The sequence below is a fragment of the Polistes fuscatus genome, unplaced genomic scaffold, assembly GCF_010416935.1.
Source record: "Polistes fuscatus isolate 324 unplaced genomic scaffold, CU_Pfus_HIC Scaffold6, whole genome shotgun sequence".
Taxonomy (NCBI): Eukaryota; Metazoa; Arthropoda; class Insecta; order Hymenoptera; family Vespidae; genus Polistes; species Polistes fuscatus.
This window is the reverse complement of record NW_025113140.1, coordinates 9,439,886-9,458,728: the sequence shown is the minus strand read 5'-3', so window position 1 is coordinate 9,458,728 and position 18,843 is coordinate 9,439,886. Positions and strand designations below refer to the sequence as shown.

General features: G+C 32.0%; 1 protein-coding gene and 1 long non-coding RNA gene across 2 annotated transcripts; both read right to left on the bottom strand.

Moving 5' to 3' along the window:
• Positions 1–370: 370 nt before the first annotated feature.
• On the bottom strand, positions 371–7,830 carry LOC122523688 (rho-related BTB domain-containing protein 1). The gene is given in 15 exon segments (XM_043645603.1): positions 371–1,195; positions 1,587–1,735; positions 1,845–1,908; positions 1,910–2,085; positions 2,205–2,335; positions 2,686–2,839; positions 4,233–4,367; positions 4,485–4,611; positions 4,758–4,843; positions 5,125–5,367; positions 5,469–5,535; positions 5,679–5,819; positions 6,913–7,110; positions 7,378–7,481; positions 7,624–7,830. Coding segments are annotated over 15 exon segments (2,217 nt in total). The 5' UTR covers positions 7,804–7,830; the 3' UTR covers positions 371–933.
• Positions 7,831–8,731: 901 nt separating this feature from the next.
• LOC122523689 lies at positions 8,732–17,641 on the bottom strand. Its single transcript, XR_006305354.1, has 2 exons — positions 17,117–17,641; positions 8,732–8,775 (listed from the first exon to the last, which is right to left on the bottom strand). It is a non-coding gene; the product is annotated as an uncharacterized LOC122523689 (long non-coding RNA).
• Between the last annotated feature and the right edge of the window lie 1,202 nt (positions 17,642–18,843).

Genomic DNA, 18,843 nt, shown 5'->3' with positions numbered 1-18,843 from the left:
ACACCAGTTTGTTATCTGTGTTTCTCACGTGGGAATCGCGCAACCAACAAAACAAGGCGCGAACGTTTTCAGAAAAACGAATAGGTGTATGCGAGTCAAACGTATGTATATGTGTGTCTGTATGTGTGTGTGTGTGTGTTTAATAAGTATGCATGCATGCATACTCATTAACATTTCTTTGAAAAACATTTATCAATATTATTGTTTTTGTTGTTATATTTGTTTAATTCTTTTCACTTGTCAAAGTCATCGTTATCATCATCATCATCATCATCATAATCATAATCATAATCATCTATTAAAAATCACGTTAATTACTTTCTGTGTCGACTATAAACATTTTCTTCTTCTGTTCTTCTGTTTTTTTTCCTTTTTAATTTCTTCTTCATCTTCTATTTTTCGAAACGTCACTCACAAAGGGGTCGGCGTGGGGGGTGGTGGGGTCGGGGGTCAGAAAAAAGTAGAGACGCTTCGAAATGTTCATCGAAAAGAAAAGCGATCGATAATAATTAAATCTTGCCAAAAAATTTGCGATTCTTTTCTCATCTTATCTTATCTTTTCTTTTCTTTTCTTTTCATTTTCATCTTCGTGAATATTCGCAAACGCACGCGCACGCGCACGTCGCGTTTGCTTTTGTTCCTTTTTTTGTATTTTCTCTCTTTCGTTATTTTTCTTCATAGCTTTTATTGTTTTGTTTTAAATTCTCCTTCGCGCGTGGATAACGCGTGACGTTTTATATTCGACATTTTTCGTTAATTTTTTTTCTTTTTCTTCATTTTTTTTTAATTTAATCGATTTGTATACTTTTTTTTCGTACCTTAAGTATAAATCTGTAGGAGTATCAAAATGGTAAAAATGGTGCAAATGAAGACCAAGAGCACAGGTAGAATCAAAACGAATCTGACGGAGCGGCTTAAGCCGCTTGGCTCTTGTCATACGGCCTGTTGTTGTTCACCGGATTCCGTTGAAGCATCGAAAAGGGGACGTTCGACTGCTTGCTGTTCGGTGGATGATGCGGATGCACCGCCGCCATTATTACCGGCGCCATTGTTCGTACTTTCGCGTCTTGTTTTACTCGAGCCGCCTGAGAAACACAAGCAAACCGATTGATTCCGATTTCTTTTCAACGTTGGTTTGTTCTCCCGAACCTGTTCCGCCAAACATTTTTGATAATAATCGTAATCCTTCAGATACCTGTTGGGAACAAAAAAAAACACACTGCATTTAATATTTTGTCTTAGAAACAATTAAATTAAACCTGTTAATTGTACACAATCAATATATACATTACAATACAGTATAACACATCTATAATAATTATTATTAATTTAATTTTAAATGTGTGTACTTATTTGTTATATAATTATACAGGGTGGTCTTCCAATTGTTAACATATCAAATATTTCCGTTATTTGTTATATTATAATATAAAAAAAGGTTACATACAAAACTTATATGGTATGAAGAGGTACATAAGTTAGTGCAAATATTTTTTTCGTGGGTGTATGACGTACGTATGATTCAAGATCATACAAGGTTGGTGGATCACCCTGTATACAAAATTAAAATAATAAAAATGACGTACCACACTGGGGGCCATCGATGTTCGTTCAAATATTCCTGATTTTCTGGATGAAGTAAACGCACGCTACGCGGTGACATCTTACAAAGTTTATTATAATTAACGCATAGATGATTCATACACCAATCCGCTAATTGATCCGCGTTGTGTAACTATTGATTTCAACAACAACAACAAAAATAAGTTTAGAAAAAATTGTCATTTATAGGAGAGGAGGAAAGAACAAAATCAAAATCATATCTCTGAATTTATTTGACTTACCTTGCACGGTTCCAAAAGTCTTAAACAATTTTCAACGGCCTCGTTTCCTTCGTTCTGCGAAAGTCTTAAGATCCTCGATAACTCTGCTTTCAACTAGATTAACCAATCTCGGCAAACACAATCTATTCGCTAATTCCAAAAGATTCAAACACCGGGCCGAAGAAATAGCTGGTACCTCGTCCGTGTACAAATAACATAGTAGCTTGTGAAACGTGTATTCTCTTACACCGGGAAATACTATCTGCGATTTCAAATAAAAATTACAATTATTATTAGAAATCGTTCCATTCCCAAAACCCTCCACTTCCCTGCCCCCCTCCCTTCCCCTCGTATTATGATTTAAATTAAATAATAACATACGATTTTGGCGCTGCTTTCGCGAAAATCACCGGGAAACATTGCTTTCATGACGTCGCATCGAGCAGTTAGTATAGCACGATGAGCTGGCATACTACCGTCGTCCAATTCGAATACAACATCGGCAAACAATCCTATTTTTTTGTTTAGATCAACAGAAAAAGAACGATTCAAATAATATCTTATTAAATTTGGATAGTAATGTTAATTATTAATCTTAACACTAAATTTACGGACTGAACTGATTTGACTCATTTCAAATTTTTTTGCTACATATATAATATAAAACCTAAATATTATTTTTTTTTTAAATATATATATGTTGATTTTTAATGCAATAATGAAGTATACGTAAATATTAATTCCTTCTTACTACCCTTTTTTATTTTTCATTCAAACAATGTTTGTAAGTTATTAAAAAATAGTGAATAAAAAACATCCGTAAATCTAATGTTAAATATATAATTAAATGACATAATTGTACCTTGTTCAAGACAAATATCCTCGAGTCGTTGTCTAACCACTTGTTTGTAACGATTATTTAGGTCACTGTTAGCAAATTGTTCACGAGTTTGTATGGTGCCAAGTACCATAAGTAATTGCGGTAGTTCGAGAAATTCGGCTGCTTGTCTGATCTCCTGAAGTTAATAAACATCCCATGTTTTAATAATTAAATCTCTCTCTCTCTCTCTCTCTTTCTTTCTCTCTCTCTCTCTTTTTCTTTTTCCATAAATATTAATTTCGTAATGATGAATAAACGATGATGATCGGTATGAATTTTATCCAAGACCTCATCCACGATAGTTCGACGATGCTAACATAATCAATGACTATGATAGAAAATAGTCCATGCAATTATGATCCAGGTCTGTTATTTTTATTACTAATTTTTTAGTTATTAAATTAACCGTTAATTCATGCTGATCTAACAATGATCATGATCGGGTATCCAACGATTGTTCATTTTTTTTTTCCTACGGTAAAAATACGTTTGACCTTTGTTTCTATGGGTAATTTTTGATATTAACGAAAACCTAATATAATCGAGTATTAATCCGGGAAGATGTTTTTGATATTTAAAAATGGGAAAGAAAAGAAACATGCCTTAGATGATATTAATTTTCTTTCGAATGGGTATTACATTATTCTCACACTCGATGAAATGATTCTATCATAATATATGCGTGCGTGCTCTCGTGCTTATTCGTGTGTGCTCGTACGTGTAACGTATATATATGTATGAGTGTGTTTAAAATGTCACGTGTGTTTGTCAAACGAATTTGTTCTTAGTACTAACCAGTAATAGCCCAATAGGAGCTGTCTGAAAGAATACAGCCGCGTTAGTTTCGTGTTGTTTTTTCTTTTTTTGTTTAAATATTTTTCACTAATAAAAAAGCTTCATCTTTTTCCTATTTTTTTTTTCTTTTTCTTTTTTTTTTCTTTAGATTCGATCCTACATTTGATTGACGTTGTCGTTCGTTATTATCGTTTAAATCGTGTCGAAATAAATAGATAAACGAATACCAATTGAAAATATCTCGTAATTGTGTGTATATAAAAGAGTATAGTGAAAGTAATCCCCTAGTGTTATTTAAATATCATCGTTAGATCGAAATTAAATTAATGCAATTAGAATTTATTACAGGTCGAACCAAAAGTCTTGTTTGGATTTTTTAGAGAAAAATTTTTCTCTAAATTATTATTCGAAATCAATTATTTCATATTCGTGTTCAATTTTAGGGCTAATTTTTAATCTCATTGTAATATCTGCAGATAACTACTACTACTACTACTATTACGAGTTAAGTAGAAAGATAAATCTCGAAAAGGTTTTGGCAAAAAAACAAAGGAAATAATTAATTAATTAATTAATTGTTCAAATAGTTTGGAAAACATTTTAGATCAGAATTAGAAATTTTAGTTGAACCTTCGTTAGAGTATAATAAAGAGTGTTTCCTTGTTTCTCTTTTCTTTCAATCATTCGCATTGGATGTACCTTTTCTGATAAAATATTCTACCGACCCAACGTACTTGTAGATCGTGATACCGTTTATCCAAGCTTCCTGTGTAGATGAACTGCAAGCATTGCTGCATTGCTTGTGGCGTAATTAGCTTCGAAAGTGTCACCACTGTAGTTGGTTGTTGTACACCGTTAGAATTTTCACTCTATATGATGTTTCGTATAACAGAAATAGAAAAAAAAAGGGTGTATAAATATTTCAAGTTTCAAAGGTAATCGCGAATAAATGTTTTTCTTTTTCCAAAAAATGAAAAACCAATTACCATGGACACCCGTATATTTTGAAAAGCAGGATGATTTAATTCCCTCGTAGCACCGTTGGCTTTTCTTTGATTATCCATCGTTGGTAAAACTTGGAAACTCGATCTTCTTTTCAATTGTTCCCATACTCTAAAAAGATATATAAATATATATATATATATTTCCAGGGTATATAACATATATAAAGAATATCTTGTAAATCAAATATCACGAATAGTATAGGAATATATAAGAATACATGTGTGTGTGGTCATGGATTCGAAAGATTAACTCACTTTGAGGGTTTGCTTTGATCAATGCGAATGAGGCATTCGGTATCGTCGTTAAAATCACCGACAGTTGCCTCGCCGAAAGTACTGACCTAATTGCATCGAACAATATAGAACACAAATATTTATTTATTATTCTAATTAGAAATTTCTTTTATTTATGTTTTTACCTACAAAAGTTACATATATGTATAATAATCGTAGAAAAAACCAGGCTATTAGTTTTATCGGGTCGGTATTTTTATATACGATATTATTTTTTTTTTAAATATATCTATTGTAATCTGTATAAAATAATTTATTATTTAATACTTGTGATCATTTATTTAACAAAATACTGGCAAAAGAAAATACGTTAATAACGTTATCTTACCATACTGGACTCGCTGGAACTTCTCGGTGTATGTTCGTGAGCAAGTTCAGTTGAAAATAGTCGATGAAATGCAGGCGAAGCTGCAGCTAATAAACATCGATGCGCCGGAAATGTGCAATTGCCTGTTATTAATGTGACATCGGTGTGAACTGGCTTTGTCCATAATGTTTTCATGTTTTCCTCATATGTACTGGCTGTTAGGTAAACTTCCGGTGGTACTGGTTTAGGCGGACAAAATGGTGCCTACAATATAACAAATAATAATAATAATAATAATAATAATAATTAATTATTTTCAATTTAGCCCTATTATTTTTCAATATTAATTAATAATCATTATTTACCTGAAGCAAGGGCCTTTGTACCCTTTTTAAATTAGTCATCCAAAAACGTTGTTGTCTTCTAGCAATTGGGCAGCACGTATAGAATTTTCGAAAACTTCGTTTGACACCATAATAATTTTTCAATATTAAATAATAATCATTATTTACCTGAAGCAAGGGCCTTGTACCCTTTTAAATTAGTCATCCAAAACGTTGTTGTCTTCTAGCATTAGGGCAGCACGTATAGAATTTTCGAAAACTTCGTTGACACCATAATAAGTGAATACACTTGTCTCGTAATAACACACGCCTAATTCACGTGCTACTGCTCTTGCTTGATCAGGCATGACCAAATCACTTTTTCTCGTAGCCCTACAATTCATTAGAAAAACAAAATCAAATAATAATCATCAGTTGATTAATAAATTACTATATTTATATAAAAGTGGAGAAATAATTATGAAAAAAGAAAAAAAAAAGAAAAAGAAAAGAAAAGGAAAAGAACAAACATCCAGAATATGATTTTCTCATTTCCTTTCTTTCTTCTTTTCTTTTTTTCTTTTTTTGCTTTTCTAAAGTTCATCATCGTTAAAGTGAATGTACGTGTATTCGCAAGAGAATAGCTAAAAGTCGGTATGAACTTTGGACAAATTCTCGTGGGAGAGGAAAAGTATGGTGATATACAATGACGTCTAACAAAAGATTTGATAGTAATTTAGTCTCAAACACGCTCGTTCTCGATTTATCCGATGTCAATGGAAATTCTTTTTCTCTCTTTCTCTCTTCTCGACGTCATTGGTGCGAAGAGGAAAGTGATAAACCAACGAAGACTCCCCAGGAATCAATACTTTGACATACTTTACTATTAAAGTGTTCAATATTCGAAGTTACATCGAATAGTCTATGTATATATATATTCGAATGAATCTTCTATGATATTCCGTAAATTATTTTTCAAACACTAGGGAAATATGTCCAAATATCAGATGGTTTTTCTTAATATCGATTAAATATGTTTCTTAAAATACTACATATTGATGATATTAGAATACTAACGAACATTAACAAGTATAGCGATTGGTTGTATCTATCAAACAAATTTCATTGTTATTATTATGATTTTCTTTTCGTTGAGAATACAATAAATTTTTCTTGAATATTTTTTATTTAAATGGATCGTATGAAATGTTCTTTTTTCAATAATAAGTTCTTATGTGTGAATTGTTCATAGACATTTTAATGATAAAAATAACTAGATCCGATATGTAGATGCTCGATTCGTATTGGTTCGTTTTCGTTATTTTTCTTTACTTGTCAGAGAAAAAGAGATAGATATGTAGTAACGGAAATCGAATAGCAGGTAAGGAAATCACATTATTTCATAGTAATCGATTGAAAGTGGGTAGTAGGTAATAGTTCTATATATGTATATATACACAGAGAAATATGTTAACTTGTAACTTACCTTACGAAAGGACTACGATCGCGGAAGTAATTCAAATAGGTCTCATCTCGAGACATATATCGTAAATCGTTTTTGCATCCAACCAATAGGACCGGTGTTTGGGGACAAAATCGACGTATTTCTGGATACCACATTGCTTTGCAGTTTCGTAAAGAAACGGGATTTGTTATGGAGAAACATAATAACACCACGTCGGATCTGTACGTAAAGATTAATGCACAAATTTAATATCAAATATCAATCATTTATTCGAGTTGTACTTTTTTTTTATTTTTTTAAAAAGAATTTTAAACAATCGTTAATCCTTTTGCCGTAACTTTGACAAATCTTACTCGCTATGACAATTATGAATGAATGCAAGTCAAACGTAAATGTCACAGGATTTCGTCGGAATTCAAATGATATACGGCAAAGGGTTTAATATTCTATTTTTGAGTTAATCAAAATTATTTGTAAAAGACTAACCTGCCGTAGGCAAATCGACGATCCTTTTCGTGATCCCCAAATGTATCCCAAAGGCGTAATGAAACGTTTACGTTGTCTACGACTTCCCACGATCGTTCCAATACCTAACAATAATAATTATGATAATAGATAATCAAACGAATTATAATATTATAAAATATATATTCATCATATTTTATAACTATATATACAAAATAAATAAATCAATCATATATATTATAATTAATAATAATATATAAGACTTACGTCCTTATAAATCCGATACTGATCAATTGCCCAAACGGTTGGTACATGAGTAGTCAACAATTGGGAAAGGGAAACGTGTTTGTTGCAAGCTCTAGCACATATCAATCTGGTCTTTCCGACTGCTGTGTCACCCACGACCACGCACTTGACCAGTTCCTGGTGCGGCTGCTCATTGTCCATCACCGGCAATCTCCCTTTTTCATCCAATATCCTTTTTCACGTGCCAGATCGTCCGAATACGGAGCTACCGTAACCTTAGGTGTCACCGATACTTCTCTGGTTAACCAACACGAACACCACATTCGATTTTCGACCTACTGTCGATCCAAATCTTCCTCCCCTTTTGTAAGATTATTTCTTAATAATCTACGTAAAATATAACAAAAATCAAATACATATATTATATGTTACCGTTAAAGTGTTGAAAATTGTTTCATTTCTTAAATTAACTTATGTTAGATAACTTGCACATTATTTATTAACCACTCGTTTAAGTGAAAATAAGATTTTCGATGGAACAACAATAAATTAATTTTTTAATTATCTAAGTAATTATTAAAACAATATTTAAACAAAATATACGGACACAATGAATACAATATATATGATTAGAATTGATTAATAATTATGATATTCATTTATTTTAATATAATATACTCACGATAATAATAATAATAATATATGAATACACTATTATACATATACGCGAAATAATTGAAATCTAACGTAAGAAAATTGTCGTGCTTCTAATCACCAAGAATCTGAACTCTCTATTAAAATCTTAATACAAGAGCTTTTGGAAAATATTTTGGGATCTGAAATTCGAGTATTAGCCAGTTTTGATAACCGGTACAATCCGATTCACGTGCACGTGAAAGAGACAAATTCTAACATAAAATTCGTCAACGGAAAATAACCATCCAACGTGATATTAGGTGACGCGGATATTTTAGGCACGATTCAACGGATTTACATTTAACATAAGACTGTGTAGTAGTGCACATAAACTCGGTATGCCTATTGATTTCGTTACCTCCTTCTTTACGCCCCTTATTCCCCTCCTCCTCCTCCCCCCGTCCCCCGCCTTTTAATGTGTGTCTCTGTTTCCTTATATTTAGAATCGAACCCTTCGCAACTTAAATCACCTTAACCCTGAAAGAAAACACTCGCACCGGTGTACGGCCTATTCGATTTTTTTTTTATATATAGATAGTACACTCACGTGTGCGTGTGTGTGTTGTGTATGTATGTGTGTGAATACGTGTACGTGCAGAAAAACTAATTACGATTAAAAAACAAAAATGAAAGATATCTCGATTGTTCGAATATTTAGATGTTTTATTTTCCTTTGTCAATTTTTTTATAATAATATATGCATTAGTGTGCGTATACGTTTATATATATTTGTGTTTAAGATAATTCATCTTTGTATTATAAATTTACTCGGGAATGGGATCACACGGGATGCCTAACATTCATGTCGAACTTATCGATTATGAAAAGTTAGAAAATAAATTTCCGGTGTCTATTAATACCGAGAGTACTTCGTTTATTTCCTACGATCATATAATATCTTAAAAGAAAGAAATAAAAAGATAGTTAGTTAGATAGATAGATAGATAAATAAATAAAAAGGGAAAAAGAAAAAAATGAAAAGAGAGAAAGAGAGAGAGAGAGAGATAGAAAACGTTAATGTATCGTCAAAGATAAAAAACAGATTATGACTAACCCTCGTCTAATTTTCTTTTTTTTGTATCGACAAACAGATCTCGTACACCTATCATGTAATCTCGTATTTTTCATTATCAAACTGTAAATAATCAAAGTAATAATATCGTAGAAAAGTTTCGTGAATCAGGCCAGGCTTAGAACGAGGACGAAACTAGACGATAAATGAAAAAAAAAAAAAGATAATCAGACTCGCGTGTTTTAATGTTCACCGATTAGACGCGTTATGATTTATATTAATAATAAAGATAGTAATAATACAAAAAAAGAAAAAAAAGTAAGGTAAAAGTAACGTCGTTTAATGTGCAATCTTTCGTTATCATTTTTTAACACATATCACGCGTATGTAAAAAAAAAAAGAAAAAAAATTAAAAAAAAGATCCCCGACCCAGGATAAGAGTGAATTATTATTTTTTTTTATTTATTATTATTTATTTTATCTTTATTTCTATTGATAGACAAGTTAATAGACAATGTGCCAGGTGACGTCAATCAATGCATACACAGACAGACATACCTGTAAATGTATTACACACACATATATATATATAAATTACGTCAGATAGTTTATACGAAAAAAAAAAACGAAAGTTTATTCGTCCGTTTAATATTCATTTGACGATAAGTTATTTTTAACAAGGACGCCAGGAGTAATATGATTCGAGCTGCAAATCGATCGAAATTCATTATCCAAACGAGAGATATGAACGAGATAACAAATTTTTTAATATCTTCATTTCCTCTAATGGATTATTCGAAAAATACGAAATTAAAAATAACAATCGTATAGAGAAAAATCTCGTTGATCGTATAAAATACTGTTATCGTGTTTAATTTTTCTTTGCCGGTCGGATCAATGACTATTCTAAAAGTGTAAAGTTATTGTGTATGCATTTATATCAAAGCTGTCGAACATCGTGAAAAGGGAAAGATAATTAACGAACTAGTGGCCTACTTTTCCTAATTAAATCTTTCGTTTTAGTCTTACGGCATAATTGAATCCTGAATTCGTTTCATTTTACGTAAACGAGTCTCTTTCTTTCTCTCACTCTCTCTCTCTCTTTCTCTCTCTCTCTCTCTTATTTTAGTGTCAAAGGGACGAAATTATAATTTATTATGCTTTCAAATGAAGGGTCCTTAAGTTAATGCATCTATCTTTCTTTCTCATTCTCTCTCTCTCTCTCTCTCTTTCTTTCTGTTTCGCTATGCATCGGATTGGACCATAACTAATATCGAAATTTGTAATTGTTTATTAATAATTGTACTCGAGATACGATTCTTAATTATTTTATATCCAAATAAAAATTTTAATGTGGTTTTTTTTTTTTAAATTGAAAAATCTAACATCGTTTGTTAATCAATTCGAGTTATGCAGAAAGGTACTCGGAACTACTTCGATGAGTAAATTAAGTTGAAACATTTAAATTAACAAAAAATAAAAGAAGACAATGAGTATTTTTTCTATTCATTTTTATTAACTATTTGGTTTAGATTTTACGTTTGATTTTTTACATCGTCAATGTTTCATCGAACAGTTGGTAACAGTACAACAAATATTCTTTGTAATTTAATGCTTAAATTCAATGTATCTTTTTAAAATAGAACACAATGATTTCAAAATTATGAGATACGTGCGATTAAAGTTGAACAATATTTTCGTCATATTAAATGTTGATACGTTTCACAATACAACTTGATTCATATATTCTATTTAACGATAAAGATGAAAATTCGTTTTTAATCGGTGTTCGGTGGAAAATAAAATTCCTAAAAAGGAAGTAACAAAAAAAAAAGAAAGAAAAAAAAGAAAAAAAAAGCAAAAGTAAAAATAAAGAAGAAAAAGAAAAAAGAAGAAGAAGAATAATAATTAATAATTTTCCGAATGTATTCGAAATACAAATATTTGTCGGATAACCGTAAAAGCAAGCTTTCCATCCGCGTTTATCAAGCAGCCCTATCGATTTTCAACCACGTCAGGATTACGTGGCAAACTGCGTTTTTCGTCCTTGTCGTTGTTATACATATTGCGGAAACTTCACGGTCGAAAAGTGCGACACGTATCCGCGACATTTATACGCTAACACTGTGACACGTGTGTTTTTTGTGTTTTCCTATCGGTTCGTTTATAAGGAAAACGTCAAAACAAAAAAAAAAGAAAAAGAAAAAACAAACGTCAATTACAACTTGACTTGAGTATTGTTGCTATTACTATTACTATTATTACCATACAATTTCGTTACTAATCATTCTCTTCTTGGATTCTATAAAGAATGGGTTGCTGTTACTGCTGCTACTGCTGCTGGTTGCTTGTTGTGGATATGCTCCGATTTGACCTACTTTCTACGCACACGTTTTCAATTTCCGTATATACTATTTACACACACATACATACACTTATACATACTGATACACTGGTCGAATCCTTTCAACATTAATTGAAGGTTATAGGACCTACAGAAGGAATTGTACAAAAACAATATCTTTTTATTAACTATTTGATTATCTTTTTCTTTTTTTTTTTTTTAAATCTATAGTATTCACTTATGAAACGTATTTGATTGTTGGTTAAATGCACATACCTTACAGAGAATATTAAATATTACATTTGTAAACGATTATTTTAAATATATGATATTAAGAATAGTTATTATGTTCAATTCATTTTTTTTCTTTTTTCTTTTTTTATAAATTGAAGATAACATTTCTTGTTTTGTTTTAGAAAATCTTAAATAAAATATCATTATATACGTTTCATTTTCTATTTCCATAAAGATATACAATTGGTAACAATATTTTCTGTACATTTTTATTACGAAATTCAATAAAAAGAATAATCGATTGTATAGAATATGGTTGTTGTCATTGATAACGCGTTGGCGAGTAAACAAACATGTCCGATGCAGAAGAAAATGCACGCATGATTGTCTTTTTCTATCCTTTCTTCAGACAAATTAAAAATTCAAATACAATTAAATTCGACATTTAACAAGTTACGGTTAATTTCTATTCTAATTTTTTTAATCTATCTCGGGCGTTCAATTTCTTACAAAAATAATCCAAAGAATGATACAAAACTTGACAAGCGTGATTTCGATTCAAATCGAATATTTACGATTAAAATGAACGAATAGAATTAAAGAAAAAAAAAAGAGAAAGGGTTAAAACGATTTGTTCGTAGCTTGTCGAATAAGCTCGTCTTTCGAAATTCGTACTGTCAAAAAATAAAAATGAAAAAAAAAATAAAAGTAACAACACAAGAAAAAGAGATAGAAGTAATTGTATCGGGGAAATTCGCGAAAGATATCGGAAATTGTGCAAACCTTTGAAAAAAGAATAACTTGCCAATAAAGAGAGAAAAAGATAGATAGAGATAAACACACACACACACATACACAGAAAGAGAAAAAGAAAGCGATCAAAGTATTGAAACGAGCTTTCCTGTTTCGATCAAACCTATGATCGATGTTACTTGTGAGTCTATATTGAATGTATTGCTTGTGACACGAGAATGGCCTGCGGAAACGTTTCCCGAAAGTTCTTAACAAACGATGATTAACCGAATGGAAAAAAGAAAATAAGAAGCATAGTCAAAGTCACTTAAATCGGGCAAAATTTCAGCAATATATTTTCTTGATAATATTATAATCTACATATTTATTTTTTTTTCGAACGGTATGCACACGATAAAATAAAACTTGTTATTGATTCGAAGAAATATGAAAGGAGTGAAAGAAAATTGTATTTTTTTTTTTTTTACAAGTTAACAAAGTGACATAAGTTTTTCAGGGAAGTTAGAAAAATCTCTGATAAGGTTGCGAAGGAAATAAAAAAATAAAATGAGAGAATGAGAGAGAAAAAGAGAGAGAGAGAGAGAGAGAGAACATGAAAGCTCGAACTGGCGCATTGCAGAACGCGACTCACGGAGAGGTCAGCATATAAGTAAAGTAAAGTAAAGTATCGGTTTGGCACAATAAATTCAATTATTTACATATAAAACGTTCAAAAAGTCACTCGATAAATCTAGATATTTAAAAATGTATCATTCATTTAAATATAAGATATATTACGAAAAATTGTCAAATACGTGATAAAATAGCGTCATTCGTTTATTTGAATGTAAGAATTTAAAACAATCCCAAGAAAAAGAATAATACTACTTTTTATTAAAATTATAAGAAAAAAAGAAAGACTGATATTAATTATTCAATACAGAAGATATTCACGGTATCGATCGTTTATTTAAAAATATAAAACACTAAAAGTATTTATTAATTTAAAATTATATTCTCTATCATTATATTATTTATTGAACAATTCTCGATACTAGTATAAAAGAGGGATGGTAAACTTTGTGAAAAAGATAAAAAAATAGAAATAATACGTCAAGTAAATTGAAAGTTTTCTAATCTTATTCTTCTTCTCCTTCTTCTACTTCTACTACTACTACTGTTTAATCTTATTCACTTTGAAATCAATTTTCTCTGAAGGACGATCCAAATATTGCGAATCTCGAGATCAACGGCGGGGTCCGGGGTCAACGAGCCAGCCTGCCAGCCAGATTAATTAAGTAAACGTTCCTCTTATTGTCGACCTCTTTCATCCGTTAATCACGAGTTGACGTTCTGTTCTGTTCTATTCTGTTCTATTCTGTTCTGTTCTGTTCTGTTCAGTTTTGTTCTGTAATGCGGAACGGGAAGAGTTACAAGCGGACATTTTTAAACGTTCGTCGCAACATTCCTATATGTATGTAGTTGAGGGACGATTAACTGCACCAACAACGCCATTACCAACACAATATAATCTAACAACTACAATCTAACTGTCTATTTTTCTATTTCTAGACTCCTTAGTATTTATTCTTCTTCAATTTATTCTTTTCTTTTTCTTTTTTTTTTTTACTATCAATTTACTACATAACACATATATATATAAGTATCGTGGAAGATAGAAATTGGAGAATGTCAAGATTCGCATGGTGAAATGTCAACACGTATCAAACACGTCGAATATTTGAGTTTATTCTCATAAGTTAATATTTTCAGACATATACCAAAACGACCATGCAAATCTTGACATTATCCAATTTCGTTCTTTTACGATAACATATACTATAGGTACTCTACCCGTTTTTTAAACATCAATTCCGAGTACTCGGAAAAATACGATAAAATAAAAGTTCTCCTATAAAGCGTAATATTATTTAAAAATAATAATAATCGTACGGGCGCGATAGGATAATATCTTTTGAGTTACGGTTAACAAGGTTTTGATACTAACATAAAACAAATTAAATCGTACGTATATATCTTACAACAACGTGATCGATCGATCATCTTCTTTAGAGAGAGAGAGAAAAAGAGAGAGAGAGAGAAACGCTTATATTTTCATCTTTTATTCACACTCGTTTAAGAAATTCATTCAGGAATGTTGTTCATCGTAAAAAGTGATGATATAAATGCAATTGGCTGATGCACAAACACACTAACACACACAGCTACACATACAAACATATTATATGTATAGTTTTATTTAAAGATAATTCAAGTGAAGTTTGACGTCAGGAATTTTTTTGTTGTTATCTTCCTAAATCTATTTCCTAATGTTCGCGTATATAGAATAAGTACACATATATATATATTATATATATATATTTTATATATATATATCGGTAGACGTATAGTTGATAGAATCCAAGAGAGTTAGAACGATGCCACGTGACGTTTCAATTGCTACTCGTCCGATCCGAGTTCGTGCCGTTAAAAGGATCGATCCGAGACGATGATGATGCGGCAACAATCGAGCCTCGAACTTTTGCAAGCTTAGAATCCTTCTGATAAAGATCATACTATCTCTCTCTTTCTTTTTAATCGATTCATAGATGTATATTCGTGCTAACAAGAATCCTCGAAAGATATCGATATACGTGTAGTATCATAATGTATATATCGTTCCCATGATAAGGAGAACATACGATAAAACAAAGTACGATCAATTTTAATCAAGATTATTATAATATATATTTTTTAATTAGAAAAAAAGAAAGGAAAACAAAGGGGAAGGAAAAAAAAATCAAGAGAAATCAATTAGTAAGGAAAGCAAAGTAAGTACTACATGGTACAGCTGATTCGAGGTTCGGTGCTGCATTGAAACCAGGGACGCTCTTATTCGTTGTGAACTCTCTTATATAAGCTAAAGAGAGAGAGAGAGAGAGAGAGAGAGAAAGGGAAAGAGAAAGATAGATATATCTATAGATGGATAGATAAAAGGAAAGAAAGAGAAGGGAAGAAGATATGAAAGATACTAAACGACGATGGGATGCGGATGAATGAGAAAACGGTGTAAGAAAGAAACAGAAGATTAATGTTCCTGAATCATTTACATACTCCAATCGATCGTGTTTTGAAAATAATTTTCAGAAAAAGAAAATATAAGAAAGATATGTGTATATACCGAGATAGTTTTAACGTAGATTGATTGTGAACGAATCGATTGAAAACACAAATGGAAAATAAACGATGATCATCATTCGCATATTGTGCGATTATAAATTTTATCAAAGAGAGAAAGAGAGAGAGAGAGAGAGAAATATTAAATTAGACAGAATAAGACTGACAAGTTAGTTAAAACTGACATTGTCGTATAATTCTTCAACTGTGCTTTCAAACTACACACGTGAATTAAACTTCAGTTCTTTCTTACACATATATATATATATGTATACTCGTTCATACACTTATTTACATCATTGACCACCGTTGTTACACGCGGTTTTTAACGTACGTTTCAACGTACAAAACGTTTCACTTGTACACATGTTTTCTTTTTCTCTTTCTTACACTAATTCTCATCTTCATTCTTTATGAATATTAATCTGATTAAAAGGAAAACAAAATGATGTTTTACATTTTTTAATATCAAAGTTATTCAATATTTATCTCGACATTATTCATTCACTTTTTTATATTATGGTTTTTTGTTTTAAGTATGTATAGACACACGTAAATAAAATTGGTGTGTCTCGAACGGATGTAAGTAAGGGTGGAAAGAAGGGGAGAAAAGCAATGAAACGATCGGAGTCTCGTCAACGACCGGGTCGACGTTCGTCCGTTCGACCTCGAAATATATACATATACACACACATATATACATAAATTATATAGATGTATATGTACATTAGTTCCAGACGTCCTACCCCAACTACAAACGAAATGGTTTCTTCACTTTTTCATCGTTAATCTTTGGAAATGCGAGATGTTAGTAAAAGAAGTAGATCTAGTAGTTTCGATTAAAAGAAAAAATTACGTACACACGTTCACGTACACGTACACGTACACGTAGAGGAGTTTTTAACCAGCTTGCGTGTTCTTATCGTATTATCAATCTATCAGTCACTTTCAAATGCGCGACTTGTATTAACCTCGTTGGTTTATTTCTTTTCTTTTCTTTTCTTTTTTTTTCTTATTTTTTATTTTTTTTTTATTTTTCATCATTTTAATATCGTAATATTATTATGTGTTTGTGTAGAGATTAAAATCGATCTCGCGCAGAACGAAAGTTTGATAAGATCGATCCCCTTGGTGCCAAACAAGGATGATTGCAAATTTTTGCGAAACAAGAAAGAAATAAAAATAATAAACGATGTTTAAAAAGTGTATAACGGTTATAATAATATAATATGCATACGTATTGCATATGTATCTCTACCTATCGTAAAAATTTCAAAGGATCATGCTCAAGGTATAAATTATTTATTCAAGAAGCTTACCCCTATTGTTCGATGAAAAATGTCCCCGATAAATGAAACTTCCAACTTTCTTCAAATAAATTCTCTTCCTTCTATTTCTTCTTCTCGGGTCTCTTCTGATGTTTCCTTCTTCTCAAATATAATAATAATAATAATAATGAAAAATCGTCTGTGTCTCACTAAGAAAAAAGATAGAAATAAAATAAATCCTGTCAAACGTGAATTCTGTTAACAAAATAATGAATCGTCCGTCCGAGTACGTCAGTCACCGTTTGTCTCGTGTCAAGGACACAAATGATGAAGGAAACCCACGGTGGTGTGTGCTCAGTAAAAAGTCGAGTACGTTCAGGCACCTTTTTATTATATTTTTTTTTTTTATATCAGCGGGCCACCTTTTTTCCCTTCTTTCGTTAAATAGCAATAGCCAATGGTATTCGCGCACTATGATCGTTGCGAATAGTAGCAGAAGTGGTGGTGTAGTGGTAGTAGTGGTGATGATGATAATAATGGTGGTAGTGGTGGTGGTGTGGTGGTGGTGGTGGTGGAGGTGGTGGTGGTGGATAACACTGCTGCTGCTGCTGCTGCTGCTGCTACTGTTGCTGCTGCTGCTGTTGTTGCTGCTGTTGTTACTGCTTCTGTTGCTGATCGAAGAAGAATAAGAAGAATAATAAGAAGAAGATGAGGATGAATAAGTGTCCCAACGCGTCATATCGACGCACGTGTGCGTCGTCGTTCGGAGAATGCACTGTCGCTCTCTGGGAGAGAGAACGAAACGACGACGTTCGCGTTGTGTTGTGTTGTGTCGGTGGAGACTCAACGAAGAGATAGAAAGAAAAAGAGAGAGAGAGAGAGAGGGATACAGGCGTGTGTGCGCGCGCGCACGAGTCTGTCTCCCTACGTGCACGTATGTATCAAGAAGGTGGGAAATATAGGGGTGGGAAGAAAATGGAATGAGGTTTTATTAACTCGTTATTTCGTTTTATGTCGTTTAAAGATTTAAAGAAAATAAAATAAAAACAAAAAATGACGCAGAGAGATGGAGAGAAAAACTGAGAAGAATAGAAGGACGAAAAGAAGAAATAAAAGAGAGAGAGAGAGAGAGATGGATAGATACAAATGGACGTCACTTGTGTATAACGTGTCTCACTTAACAATAAGTGAGAAAGAGTGACAGTGAGAGAAAGAGAGAGGGAGAGTGAGAGAGGGGAAGAACCAATAAGATTGCTCTCTCAGATCCGCGAGTACCCGGCAAACTGAACTGCCACTGAATGAACCCGATGTGACCCCTACGTCCCTCTTTACTACCCCCGAACCGCAACCAAATTGTCTTGTCTCTCTTTCTTAAACGCCCCTCTTCTTCCTCCTCCTTCTCCTTCTCTTCTTCTATCTCTCCATCCCTTCTTTTTCTTCTTCTTCTTCTTCTTCTTCTTCTTCTTCTTTCTATTATCTTCTATTCTATTCTATTCTCCTCCCTGTTTTACCCTCAAGTTCTACTACCACCGTACGATATTTAAAACGAACACACTGGGTTATCTCTCTCTCTCTCTCTCTCTTTCTCTCTATCTCTTTCTCTGTGTCTCTTTTATTCTCACGTATGGATAATGGAAATTGGCCGATAGCCAGGTACATACAACAAGCACGATCCTAAGAATTGTCACAGGTATAATTCCGTGTTGTTGAATTTGTAGCAGTCTGATCTCTCCTTAAAAACGAAATATTTCGTCTTTTCTTTTTTTTATTTTTCACGT